At 36.3% G+C, this 13,732-nt stretch overlaps 1 protein-coding gene across 32 annotated transcripts in view; it reads left to right on the top strand.

Annotated features, from left to right (window-relative positions):
* The window catches only part of TRDN (triadin), a 410,920-nt gene that overhangs the window by 253,820 nt on the left and 143,368 nt on the right, over nucleotides 1-13,732 (top strand). For all 32 annotated transcript variants that reach the window (XR_013416180.1, XR_013416179.1, XR_013416183.1 and 29 more), the window contains exon 20: nucleotides 6,662-6,709. Coding sequence is in view for 28 of the 32 variants with exons in the window: in XM_077999343.1 (XP_077855469.1) it covers nucleotides 6,662-6,709 (48 nt within the window). In the remaining 4 variants the exon portion in view is untranslated. The remainder of the gene's footprint in view (nucleotides 1-6,661; nucleotides 6,710-13,732) is intronic.

Below are 13,732 nucleotides of genomic sequence, written 5' to 3'. Positions count from 1 at the left end.
CACAGAGGCTGACAATAAAATCAGTAATTTCCAAGCAGGAAGAGGACCCAACAAGTAGATGTGTAGACTGTAGAGCACTTCATGGCTTTAACACTGCATATATGGTGAATCTTCAAGAAGAAATATAGTAGACATTGTTTACCAAATATATGTGACCACATCACCCCTTTCTCTTTCAATGATCACATCAAGGATCACTATTTTTCAGGAACTTGGGTAGCACTGTCCCAGGTCACTTTATTCCACCTCAAGGACCTTGGGACTGGGATGATGTATTCCATATGCATGGTCAGCCAGTCAGTGGTCAGTTTGAATTTTGAGAAAAATAACCACCAAAACGCAGGATAAGGCCAAACTATAGTCATTTTTAACTCTGGTTAACTCGGGCATTTTTCACCCCTTGATTTTAGCATTGCACAGATTGGGTGCTATGTTCAGCCACCAAGCCTGACTATGTTTATCTCCTTAACCACACTTCAGTGTCTAAACGTGTGAGTCAGGTATCTATCATCAAATCTACTAATGTATGTCAGGATCATTTAGGAGATGTCTGTATGCAGAATTTAAAAGTAAAGTCCCATTGAATTTATTCAGTTATGTATGTTAGAAGAATATTTGGAGACAATTGCTCTTAATAAAATTGCGTGTTTTTTTGACTCAGTTTAAGTACTCTAGCATGGGAATGGCAAAAGTCTATGGGAAGATCTATAGGCCTGAAACATAGTGCTTGATATAAAATGAATTGTCTCTAGATCACATGCTGCATGCCAAATATAATCTTGGTTGATCTATGATCTTAGTCAGTTAGAACAGTCTTCATGTACTATATTGTCCTAGAATAATTATTACCTGCACCTATTTTTACTTGCTCAGTTTTGTATTATATATTATATAATTACTAATAGTATCACAGCTGGTGCTGCCAGAATATATTCAAAACATCACTCATACAGCACTAGAGTGATGATTTTATGAGGTTTAAGTATCAGGAAAGGTAAGATGTGAGAGACCTAGGGCTGCCTTAGGTGGTAGGGTAAGGCGTGCTTCTTATTTGAAACTATGTATAAAGATGAGGTTGGTGTTCTGAGTGCCAGCCCCAAGCTGAAAAATGCCATGGTTCAGAGTCAAAGAATGTTCATCGAGATTGACACAAAGAGATCTAAGCTAGACTGATGAGTACTGACAAAAGTAAAATCTAAGTTCAATTAAGACATGAAGAGGTAGGGGAGAAAGGGACAGGATTTCAAATGGGAAACCAGAAATAAATTTTAGTATTATAAAAGTGACATAATGAACACAGCAACATGGCACTATAAAGCATGGCTATTGAGATCAGGACTATGTATCTTAAGTATTAGTAATAAAGTAGTCCCTGGATATTGTATTATAAAGGGTAGAATGGTATTGGTGTAGATATAAATTTTCCAATAAGACAGAAAAAAAGAGACCTAAAATACATCACGCTTGAGTAAAAATCTGACATAAGAAAGAGCAGCCATTTCAGAGAGTCAGAGAGTGGATAGATTATTTTTAATGTTGCTGATATAGCTCATATTCAATACAAAAATATAGTTTATTCTTATTTCATACAATTCTAAAATATCAGTTCCAAATGGTTCAAGAACTTAAATACTAAAGGCAAAATATGGCATTATCGTTTTTTTAACCATAGGAAAATATGTAGTTTCTTGAAATATGGGAGGATTTGAAAAACTAGATGTTCAAAATTCTAGTCATACATTTAATAGCTGACATTTTATTGTATTAGAATTATGAACTTCAATTTATCAATAAATGCCATAAAGAAAGATAACGGACAAGCCACCAACTTGTAAAAGATACTTGTAACATATTTAAATAGCAAGAGATTAATAGCAAAAATAGATGAACACTACAAAAATTTTTTAAAAAGACAAAGACCTTGATAGACAATGGGCAGAAAAGAAAATGGCCGCTAGATATAAGACTGCATTAAAAAAAAGAAAATGCAAATGTTCTATAAACATATCAAAAGATGTTCAACCTCTAAGTAATAATGGAATTGTACTTAAAAGTACAAGATAGTATTTTACATAAGAATAAATATTCAAAATTAGGGAATAGGCTTATTCTGATGATGGTAGTGATATGGAGCAGAAGAAACTTGCACATATGCTGCTGACATGAATGCAGAATTTGGGGAGAAAAATGTGTCATTTATCTAGGGTACATGCCTAGCAAGTTTACTTCTATGAAAGTTATTGCCAATGTGCAAAAGGAGACCCATGTGCGGGAATGTTCATAGCAGAATTATTTAGAAAACATAAAACTGGACGTGACTTAGTGTCCATTGGCAGGAGAATAAATCTGTAGTTTGTAGGCCAAACATTGGAATGCTAGACAGCAGTTAAAGTTAATCAACTACAGCTACTCATATCAACATAGTAACATCTCAAAAAATCACACAAATTAAATAATACAGTTTAATTTATATAATGTTATCTCACTAAATATTATAATCTAATTTAATTCATATAAAATTATCTTACCTTTATTTAGAGACAAATATATGTAATAAAAACCCATATAGAAAAATAAGGACATAATTATTACAAAATATAGGACAACTGTAACTTTGAGATAGAGAGAGAAGCTTGCAGTGCTAGTAGGACAAGTAAGAGGTTTCAAAGGCCTTGGGGCTATTCTATGACTTAGGTGTGCAGGAGGTTCAAAGGTGAACATTCTTTATTGCTGTTCATTAGATTGTGCACAAATGTTATATGCCTTCTATTTATAATATATTTCATAATAAGACAGGTTTAAAAAATAGAGAGTGAGAGGATAGAAGTAGTGACATTGAGTGCAGCAGCTCTATGCAGAGAGATGAGGTTGCTGAAAATGTCATATAGAATTGAAGGATGTGGTTGTCTGTGGCTCTAAAGAGTGACATGAGACATTGTGAAAGAATCAGTGAAGGAGAAAACTGATGAGGGAGCTGATCGAAGCAATATTGGCAAGAACAAAGGCCTTGACTTGGCAAAAGGAGATGGAATCCAGAACAAAATATGGAAGGATTGGTACTCTAAAAGGGCAGGAACTGATGACCTTTTGGAACTGGAAAGAAAAATGCATGAGTATGTGCTGGTGAGGTAGTGAAACAGTGATTGAGTTTAGTCTGCCCCTATTTTCTCTATGAATTTCTCAACAGCAGCTTATTTCTATGTTGTAGGATGTTTATGGAGGGAAAAGAATAATTGAAACATTTGTTAAGAGTGTGAGAAAGCAAGTTTGTTGGGTCTGTGGTAATATTGCTGGCCAGTGCTAAGTGATCTCATAAATGTGATCCACATTTGAAGTGTGGTCTGCTGCAGAGTGGGGGTCTTCCTTCAGCTTCGATGACTGCTCAGGTGATAGGCATAAAGTATATTTGGTGTTTTGGCAGACATAGTGGGTTGATTTGTGCCTCCCACCGAAAGATGTGTTGAAGCTCAACCCTGGTACCTGTGAATGTGACCTGACTTTGAAATAGAGTCTTCACAGATGTACTCAAGTTAAGATGAGGTCATTTTGGATTAGGGTGGGCCACCAATCTGATGCCTGGTATCCTTATAAGAAGAGGAAATTTGGTACACACAGACGTGTATAGAAGACTGCCACATGAACATAAAAGTAGAAATTGCAGTGATGCAGCTTCAAGCCAAGGAATGCCAAGGGTTCCTGGCAACTAGCAGACTCTAGGAGGAGGCAAGGAAGGATTCTTCCCAAGATCCTTTACAGGGAGCTTTCTAGGGTCCTGCCAACACCTGAATTTTGGACTTCTAGCCTCTAGAACTGTGGAAAAATACATTTGTTTTGTATTTATCTACCCAACAGTTTTAAGGCAGTCCTAGGAAATTAATACAGCAGATGAATACAACAACAGAAAATATGTGAGCGATTTAACTATGGCTCATTTATGCATAAGCTTGATAAGAAGTAAAGTAAAGATATGAGGAAAATCTTGAAAAATAAGAAAGTGGCAAGAACAAGGAATGGAAGTATTAATGGGATCAGATACTGTATAATGGGAGTTCTTGAGTAAGTGAGCTCAAGAAAAAAGAAAAAAATGGTTCCTAAGAACAGAATTTTTAAAATCAAAGTTCTGGCAGTAAAAGAAAATTCTGAGAGTACTAATATAGTTGGAAATTACCAGAGAAGTGGGGTTTCTAGTTTTCTGAATTGAGGAGGCCAAGGAGGTCAGAGATCATGTAGTTGTATGAATTATGTATAACAGTGACTCCCAACCCTCGCAAAATGTTAGAGTATCTTGGAAATCTTAAAAATATACTCAGGGGTCACACCAGACTCATTAACTTAGAATCTCAAAGCTCTGTTGTCCACCCTAGATATCTGAAAATCATAGGCTTAGAAAAACTCCCCAGTTTATTCTAAGGTGCAGACAGGGTTAAGAATGATTCTTAATAATATTCATAGTAATAGTAGAGAAGATGGTAACTATGTGCAAAAATAATCATTGAATGTCAGGATAGGCCACAAGACTGGTTGATGACAACAATGAAGAGAAGTAGAGACTGGTGCAACCTGATAGCATGTACCTCAAAAGAACTAGGGTTTGGAGGAAGCAAGGAGATAATCTATGAAGAAAAATGAGAAACAAAGAGGATATAAATAGGCATTACTTCTATACACCTTGGTATGTGGAGGATGGAAAAGCATTCCCCATTTTAGAAGACTACCGCTAGGAGGGGATACAGTGGCCTTAGTGAGCTAGGATTTGGTTAAAGGAAGAAAGTAAAGTGAACATTCTGAGAAGAGGCTGAAGATACAGGAGTGAGTGCTGCTGATGGACAGAGGACACAGAGGAAGGGCTTTGGAGGTAGGTCAGCTTCTAGGAGAAATACAAAGTCATATGGACTCTGTTTTCTGCTAGAAGGCTGAAACTCATGGTAGTAACTGAGGTAAGTAATGAGGGGACTCACAGTAGGATTAGTCTTGACAGATTCACAGGGGAAATTTGGTAATCAGTTTCCAAAGTGTGGTCCAAATCAGGAGCCTAAGCATCCCCTGGGAACTGGTTAGAAATGCATGTTCTCAGAACGTGCCTCTGACATATTGAATCAGACCTTTTGCGCTCAGCATCTGTTTCAATAGCCCTCCAGCGTGAACCTGATGCATGCTTAAGTTTAAGAACCATTGATCTAAAGTCTTTACCTGGAAGGTATAAAACAGCCGGGGGTCTGTTCAGTCTTGAAGATCAGGGTATTGAGATAGCTTGAAGAAGAGGTTATTTATGTCACTTCTTGCCTGGGTTTAAATTGTGACTCTTGGGGCATCTATCATTGTGGAATTAAAACCTGAAAGTGACATGAAGATCTCCTTCTGATGTCTGATGTCTCTCAAAAGCCAGGGTTTTGTTGCACAGAGAGGATGAGGGGTGTAAAGGCTCCCCTTGTTTGATTTGGTTGTTCTCACAGAGTCAGTGCTGAGCATATATGGGTGAAGGCTGATACATATAAATGCCAATAAGAATAAAAATTAGAATATATATAACCAAGGGAAATAACCTCAACTAATCAAAAGTTTATAAAATGAGTAAATTAGACTTCGTGAAAATTCACGAGCTTATTATTATTATTATTATTATTTTGCTGTGGACTAGAGAAAACTTTGACTTTAACTAGTTTTGATTTGTGGTCCAATATTCTGTCCTAGCACCAACATTTCAGATTATGACTTCAGGGCAGCTCTCATATCTTCCACTCTTAGTATTTAGAGAAACCAAAAGACCATTTTTTCTTATTTTTATTCTCTTTGTCTCTCTTGAAGAAATATTCAAACGAAATTTTCTATAATATTACAGCTAATATTTTACAATGTAAAACTAATTCATTGAGGTCAAATATTGTTTGCTTGCAATCGGTATTAAACAACTTTTAATTAAAAGCAGACTCAATCATAATTAAAAGCTAAACAAACAAAGAAGCCCTTTCAAATGCTCTTCCCTATAATTCATATGTAACTTAAAATTTGTAGACTATGGCCAAGAGTGGTGGCTCACGCCTGTAATCCCAGCACTTTGGGAGGCCGAGGCAGGTAGATCACCTGAGGTCAGGAGTTTGAGACCAGCCTGGCCAACATGGTGAAACCCCGTCTCTACTAAAAATACAAAAATTAGCCAGGCATGGTGGCTGGCGGTTGTAGTCCCAGCTACTGGGGAGGCTAGGGCAGGGCAATTGCTTGAACCTGGGAGGGAGAGGTTTCAATGAGTCGAAGTCGTGCCACTGCACTCCAGCCTGGGCAACAAGAGTGAATCTCCATTAAAAAAAAAAAAAAAAAAAGTAGACTAATAAATTAGTATCCCATTGTATTGAATGTGGCCTTAATTTTGAGAACCATTGATCTAAACTCTATGGAATAGGACACTTTCTTTTATGGTCACTACCTACATTTTTAAGATAATAATGTTGCACCTTGGAAGAGAATTTCTTTATTGCTATTTAAGGAAGTTTATTAACTGAAAAAACAAATAAGCACTTTGTATTTTGGCTTTCTCTACAGCTTGCTTTGCTCTCGTGTGCAACATACATTTTATCTTTTGTTTAGTTTTATTCTCAATAGTATAAAATATGAATTTCGCATCACTAATATCCACTTCTCATTCCTTTAATATCTGAACTTGCAGAAACTGAACGAGTCAAAGAGGAGGTTGGTGCTGTTTCAAGTAAAAAAGGTAAATGCAGCTTAAAGATAAAGATGTCATGACTCTAACTTATTTCTGCTAAGGTTTCTAACAATGTATTGTTTTGTGCTTAGAGAAGAGCTCTATTTGTTGATTTTACTAGTTTGTTGATATAGAAACAAACCTATTTTGCACAAGATTTTATCGTTACTGTTCTAAAGCAAAAACGTGTGATTCCTTTAGGACCATAAATTAAAGCTAGTTATGCTAGTCAAATTGCAAGTTAATTTTGAAAAATTATAGAAATGTAACTGTTTAAACTCCATAGGATCCCCATCATCTGGAGAGCATTCGAGTGCAACATACTGCCTTAAGAGATTAGGAATCGAATAAATGAAACTTTAACTGAAAGTACTCACATGAACAAAATTCACTTTGTTCAAGAATGGTATAAAAATATGAAATGTATTATGTGAGATGGTGACTTGGAAACATTTTGCTTTAAGAAATACATTGGGAAGTCTGAAATGAAATCAGTAATGTAGCCAATGTCTTTGGAAGTATAGCAAGAGACAATTTAATAAGCCTATCCTCAAAATACACTTATGCATACACACACAGAAACCTACACACATACCCTTACACACATACCCCATTAAAACCACGTAACAGGTTCTCCTAAAAGACTATTTTATTTCACATGCTTTATAAAGAAAACATATAACAGGATTGTAGGGAGCTATAAAATATATATGACACATATTCACATACTCAATCCCAAACAATGTATACATATGAATATAAATGAATATAGGAATGTAACTCAATATCTAATATAAATTTATGTTTCTTAATAAATACAATATAAATTAATGTTATTATATAAATTAATTTATTGATTATTTTATATATACATATATCTCTATGGGAAAGCAACAAAGATTAGATAGTGAATTCTTTAAGAAAAATATGAACTGTATTTGAAAGTAATAATTAGAAGCAATTAAGTTACTGATATTAATAGATGCTCTCTTTCAAATACAACTCTATTGTTCTGAATTCACAGTAGATAGGGATAAAATCTGTTTCCTAGTCATCTCTTTTTCTTATAATCTAATATTTGTGATGTCAATTTTTAACTAGGTGATCATGATACATCTTTCATTGACATCATTTGTACTGTAAATGGCAGAGTAATTTATTTATCAGCGGTTCTTATTATGTGGTGTCATATTCTGGAATCGACATTGCTCATTGATATTAAGTGAAATGTGGGTTAAACTTGTTTGCTTCAAAAAGAGTAACTGTAGTAACAAGAAAAAAGTGAGTCTTAATATAGAGTCAGAGAAAATCACTAACCTAGACATAGATGCAGAGTTCATGGGCCCAGTAAGTGGACTTAAGGCAACAACACTGATTTATGTTGAAAGAAGAACAGAAGTGTGGCCAACTTATGTTCAAAATTTAGACAAGGCTAAAAGCAACAAATGTCCAAACAGCCGAAGATAGGTTTCTTTTGGAGTAAGATTTTATTTTTATTTTATTATTAGTCTTTTTTAAATTTTTTTGAGACAGAGTCTTGCTCTGTCACCAGGCTGGAGTGCAGTGGCTCACTGCAACCTCTGCCTCCCAGGTTCAAGCAATTCTCCTGCCTCAGCCTCCTGAGTAGCTGGGATCACAGGCACGCACCATCACGCCCAGCTAATATTTGTATTTTTAGTAGAGACAGAGTTTCACCATATTGGCCAGGGTGGTCTCAATCTCTTAATATTGTGATCTGCTCACCTCAGCCTCTCAAAGTGTTGGAATTACAGGAGTGAGCCACCATGCCCAGCTGGAATTAGATTTTATATTCAGAGCCTTAGTGAATCCATGTTGTGGAAGACAGTCTGGAGACACAGTTAAGAAGCAAAGATTGAACTCCTAGTAGCTGATCCGTAGACTCTGCACTCTGTGTCACTGGGAGCCTGGATATTGTTAGAAGAAAACCCTTGGCCAAATTATATTTAACAGTGTTTAATTGAGCAAAAAATGATTCATGAATTGGGCAGCTTCCTGAGCTAGAGTAGTCTCAGAGAAACTTCAGCATAGCCCCATGGTGGAAGGATTTCTGCACAAAACAAGGAACATAACATACAGAAAAAGAAAGTAAGATACAGAAACAGCTAGATTGGTTACAGCTTGACGTTTGCTCTTTTTGGACACAGTTTGAACAACTGGTCCTCTTTGGTTGGCCAAAACTTGGTGATTAGCACAAGAGTAGATTACAGCCTGTTTCTACCTCCATTTGGGTTCACTATGTACAGAGAAACCTCTAGGTCAAACGCAAAATAATGAGGCAACTTCAGGCTAGGCTTGATTGAACAGTATTTAGGGTAGAAATACAAGCTCACATAGTATGGGCTTCAATCAGGACAAATTGGAGTTAGCAGAGAGACAGAATTGAAATTGAGCCATCAATTAGTGAGCTCACCAAGAGTCCTCAACCAAAAGTGCTCACTGAAAGAGTATGGCCAAATATTTTGGTTGGGGTTAAGTAGACTTGCTTGTCAGGCTTGGAGGGAAGTGAAAGGAAATAAATTATCTATCTATTCACTTACATTGTTGACATCAACTACTTTGCTTATAGTTGATTATAGATATTATACCCCAATTCTCAATTTAAATATAATTCTACATACTGAGTTTATTTTCAACTACAGAATGAACAGAAGTAAATGTTCTTTTCAAAGTGACATAACTGTTTTAAAACTCATGAAGGGTTTTTACCAATTTGACAAATTACAAACAAAAATCAAAGGAGACTTTTCTCATTTGTCAAGTAACTTGTTCATCTCCTACCTCTCACTGACAATCAGCCATGCGTGAAAAAAAATATTGTTCTCATCACGTATTTACTACCCAAGCCCCAAATTCCACAATACTTAGCATACTTTACAACTTGTCCACCTCTAGCCTTTCACATGTAAGTAGAAGAAGAAAGTAATTTTTTTGGTTTTTAAGGTATTAAAAAATTGTTCTAAATCGAGGCTTAAACTAGGAACTGTGTGCAATGTTAAGTGGTAATTACTAATTTTGTAATTGTTTTAAAGTTCTTGAAGATGAAGAATAATATTTTAAGGTGTTAACTGTAATGTGTCTATTTATACGTAGCATAAATTGTCTTATCTCAACCCTACTTTTACGTCATATTTTATTTGGAGATATATAGTATTTAATCATTAATATAATATCAGTTTGCTAATTTATTTTGATTTTCACCTTGCAGTTTTCTAATCATTTTCATATTTACTCACCATATATTTATGGGTTATATATTATATGAAAAATCAAGAAAAATTTTAAATGTTAATATTGTTCTTGAGTTATTTAAAATACTAAAAATATGAGAATCTTTATTAAGTCACTAAGTTGGCCTGAAGTTTTACCATCAATGAAAGTTTCTTGTATTACCATATTTCAAGGTTGAAAGCCATCAGGCTAGAGATACAAATACAGATAAAGTTCTACCCAAAGTTTAAAAATTAATTTTACCTGGGGAAAAGACAATGTTTAGGGCATAAGATGACTTTAGAGTTAAGCCTTAAATAAGAGATGGGGTTTTGCTATGTAAATAAGTTAGAAAAAAAATATCCTGGGCATAGATTTCAGAGCAAGGCAAAGTGATACAAATTTGTAGTATGCATATGAGGAACAGCAGTAGTCTCAAGACCATTGTAGGAATTAATATAACCTGGGCTAAGAATGCAGTAAAAGGGCCTTATTTTAAAATTGGACTTGATTCCATGGGCAATTAGGGGGGTGGTGAAAAATTGTAAGTATATAAATAACACTCAAACGTATGCTTTAGGAAGAGTAACTCATAAAGGAAAATTTTGAAATAGGCAGATTAGGAAGATTCTCAACAATGTAGTGACCTGTGTTAGGACCTGGACTAGGGCATTAGTTATGAGATTGGAAGGGAGAGAAATTTCGTTAGCACTAATAAAGAAGTAGATGCAGTGGAATTTCATAACTGATGATAAGCTTTGGCAGGGAAGAAAATAAAAATAATGTAATGACAATAGCCTTCTTCAGACTGGCTGCTAGAAGAATATTGTTAATATTCTTAATAACAATGAAAAAGAAAAGCGAAAGAATTTGTAGAGGAAAGGCAAGATTAATTTTAGATAAATTTAAGTCAAAGTGCTAGTAGCACATGAAGGTAGCATCACATAGGTAGTTCTGGAAGTAAAACTAGAGCTCCAGACAACGATAGGCTGGAGATGGACACATGGGTGCCCTTTGCGTGGAGGTAATTGAGCTTGTCGCAGTGAGATAAAGCAACACTTATATTTGCATTTGTTTGGGGAAAGAACAAGGAGAAATATAAAAGCAGACTAAAATAACTTCAGTAACTGCAGAAAAAAAAAACTTTCAATAGAAAAGTGGTGGTCATGGGATTTGTCAGGTACATAATATATTAATAATGTTCAATACAGAATTCTCAGGGGAGTGACACTCAAAAAACTAAAAGAGTGACAAATCGAATGAGGAAAGAGGGAGTGAAGTGTATGAGAAATGATGATGAAGATAGTTGGCTGGGAATAAAAAATAGGATAGTAGCTGGTGTTTTTATTTAACCTATAGCCATCTCTCTCTCTCTTTTTTCTATTATACTTTAAGTTCTGGGGCACATGTACAGAACGTGCAGTTTTATTACGTGGGTGTACATGTGCCACGATGGTTTGCTGAACCCATCAACCCGTCATCTACATTAGGTGTTTCTCCTAACGCTATCCCTCCCTTTGTCCCCCACCCACCAACAGGCCCTGGCGTGTGGTGTTCCCCTCCCTGTGTCCATATGTTCTCACTGTTAAACTCCCACTTATGAGTGACAACATGAGGTGTTTGGTTTTCTGTTCCTGTGTTAGTTTGCTGAGAATGATGGTTTCCACCTTCATCCATGTCTCTACAAAGGACATGAACTCATCTTTTTTTATGGCTGCATGGTATTCCATGGTGTTCAACCATTGTGGAAGACAGTGTGGCAATTCCTCAAGGATCTAGAATGAGAAATACCATTTGACCCAGCAATCCCATTACTGGGTATATATACCTAAAGGATTATAAACCATTCTACTATAAAGACACATGCACACATATGTTTATTGCGGCACTATTCACAATAGCAAAGACTTGGAACCAAACCAAATGCCCATCAATGATAGACTGGATAAAGAAAATGTGGCACATATCCATCTCTCTTTTAGTCTCAGAGGTAGTGTTTCTCCTTCCCTTCAAGACCAGTTTCTCCAGTTTTTCCTTCCAAATCAGTTATCCATCCCATTTTCTGGCATCCTCCTCTTTCTTGTTACTGGCATTGTTCCTCATCTTGGAAATGTTTTTTCCCTGATTCAAAATTATTTCATTTCCTTGATTTACATCTTTCTCTCTCTCTGTGTCTCTCTCTCTGTCTCTCTACCATTTTATCTCCTTCCCATGTTAGCCAGCTTTCTGAATGCTGGAGTCCTAGTGCTGCCTCTGGCCTTCTACAAAGACTAAGCTCCTGCCCCTGCCATGCCACTGAAGCTCCAGCCAGTGCTGATGACATCATCATTGCTAAGCCAACAGAACCCTTCCATCCTCATGTTACTAGATTTCTCATTGCATTTATTACTTTGTCTCTTCTCCAAACTTCTCTGTTGTTAGGTTACCATGACAGTATAGTCTGCTGGTTCTCTCCATATAGTTGGCCTTTATTTCTGGCTTCTTTGTGTTTTTTCTTTCATTTGTTGCCTGGTAATTGTTGGTGTTCCTCATAATTCATTATTAATCCTCTGAACTTCTCATTCTGTACCATTTTCTTTTGAGATATATCTGCTTTCAAAGTTGAAACTCTGCCCTATATCACGAAGTTTTTTCAATCCTGTGTCCCCATCTCACAGTTTTATATGAATTTCAGGCTCGTATGTTCAACTGCCCAATAAATACCTTCAAATCACCTTCCCAATAGTTAATGCATGCTGGGCTTAATACCTAGGTGATAGGTTGATAGGTGCAGCAAACCACCATGGCACACGTTTACATATGTAACAAACCTGCACTTCCTGCACTTCTACCCCGGAACTTAAAATAAAACTAACACTTAAAAAAAAAAAAAAAAATTCCCCTTCACGGCCAGGTGCAGTGGCTTATGCCTGTAATCCCAGCACTTTGGGAGGCTGAGGCGGGCGGATCACGAGGTCAGGAGATAGAGACCATCCTGGCTAACACGGTGAAACCCCGTCTCTACTAAAAATACAAAAAAAAATTAGCCAGGTGTGGTGACGGGCGCCTGTAGTCCCAGCTACTTGGGAGGCTGAGGCAGGAGAATGGCGTGAACCCAGGAGGTGGAGCTTGCAGTGAGCCGAGATCACACCGCTGCACTCCAGCCTGGGAGACAGAGCGAGACTCCATCTCAAAAAAAAAAAAAAAAAAAAAGAAAAAAATAATGCCCCTTCACATTCAACCTTTCTTAATCTAAACTCCTCATCTTCTCTTTCCAACTTACTGTTTCTGTTTCTTGAGCATATTTTCTCTTATTTGTAGCCATTACTACCATACTAATTCAAGCCTTCAGTGTCTTCTGCCAGAACAACTGAAATAACCTCATGCTGCCCTCATGTTTTTATTTTTATTCCACTAATATTCATGTAGTAGAACATCCCAATTCAGTCAAACCACAAAACTGAATAAACCGCTTAAAATTTAATACTCTGTTCCCCAGTTTTCCATAAACTAAAATCCAAGCTTGTTAAAATGGCATATAGCATGCCTCAAGAACTGGCTCCTATATCCTTTCCAACTTCATCTTTAGACATGCCTTGTTTTCTATGCTACAACAATCCCATAATGCTATGTTCATAATTCCGAGTATGTTAGAAGACTGTAGGAAGATTGCAGCAGGAAGTGATAGCCTTGTGAACAGGTTAAGTAGTTAACATCACCTGAGAATTGATGAGAAACCTCTCTTTCCTCTTTCCACTATAATATGTATCTGGAGACCAAATTGATGCAATATTTTTTCTTTCATAATTAGTGATTTATTCCAAT

Source organism: Macaca mulatta, chromosome 4 (assembly GCF_049350105.2).
Source record: "Macaca mulatta isolate MMU2019108-1 chromosome 4, T2T-MMU8v2.0, whole genome shotgun sequence".
Classification (NCBI taxonomy): domain Eukaryota; kingdom Metazoa; phylum Chordata; class Mammalia; order Primates; family Cercopithecidae; genus Macaca; species Macaca mulatta.
The sequence above is the reverse complement of the archived record's forward strand: the minus strand, read 5'-3'. Positions and strand labels throughout refer to the sequence as shown.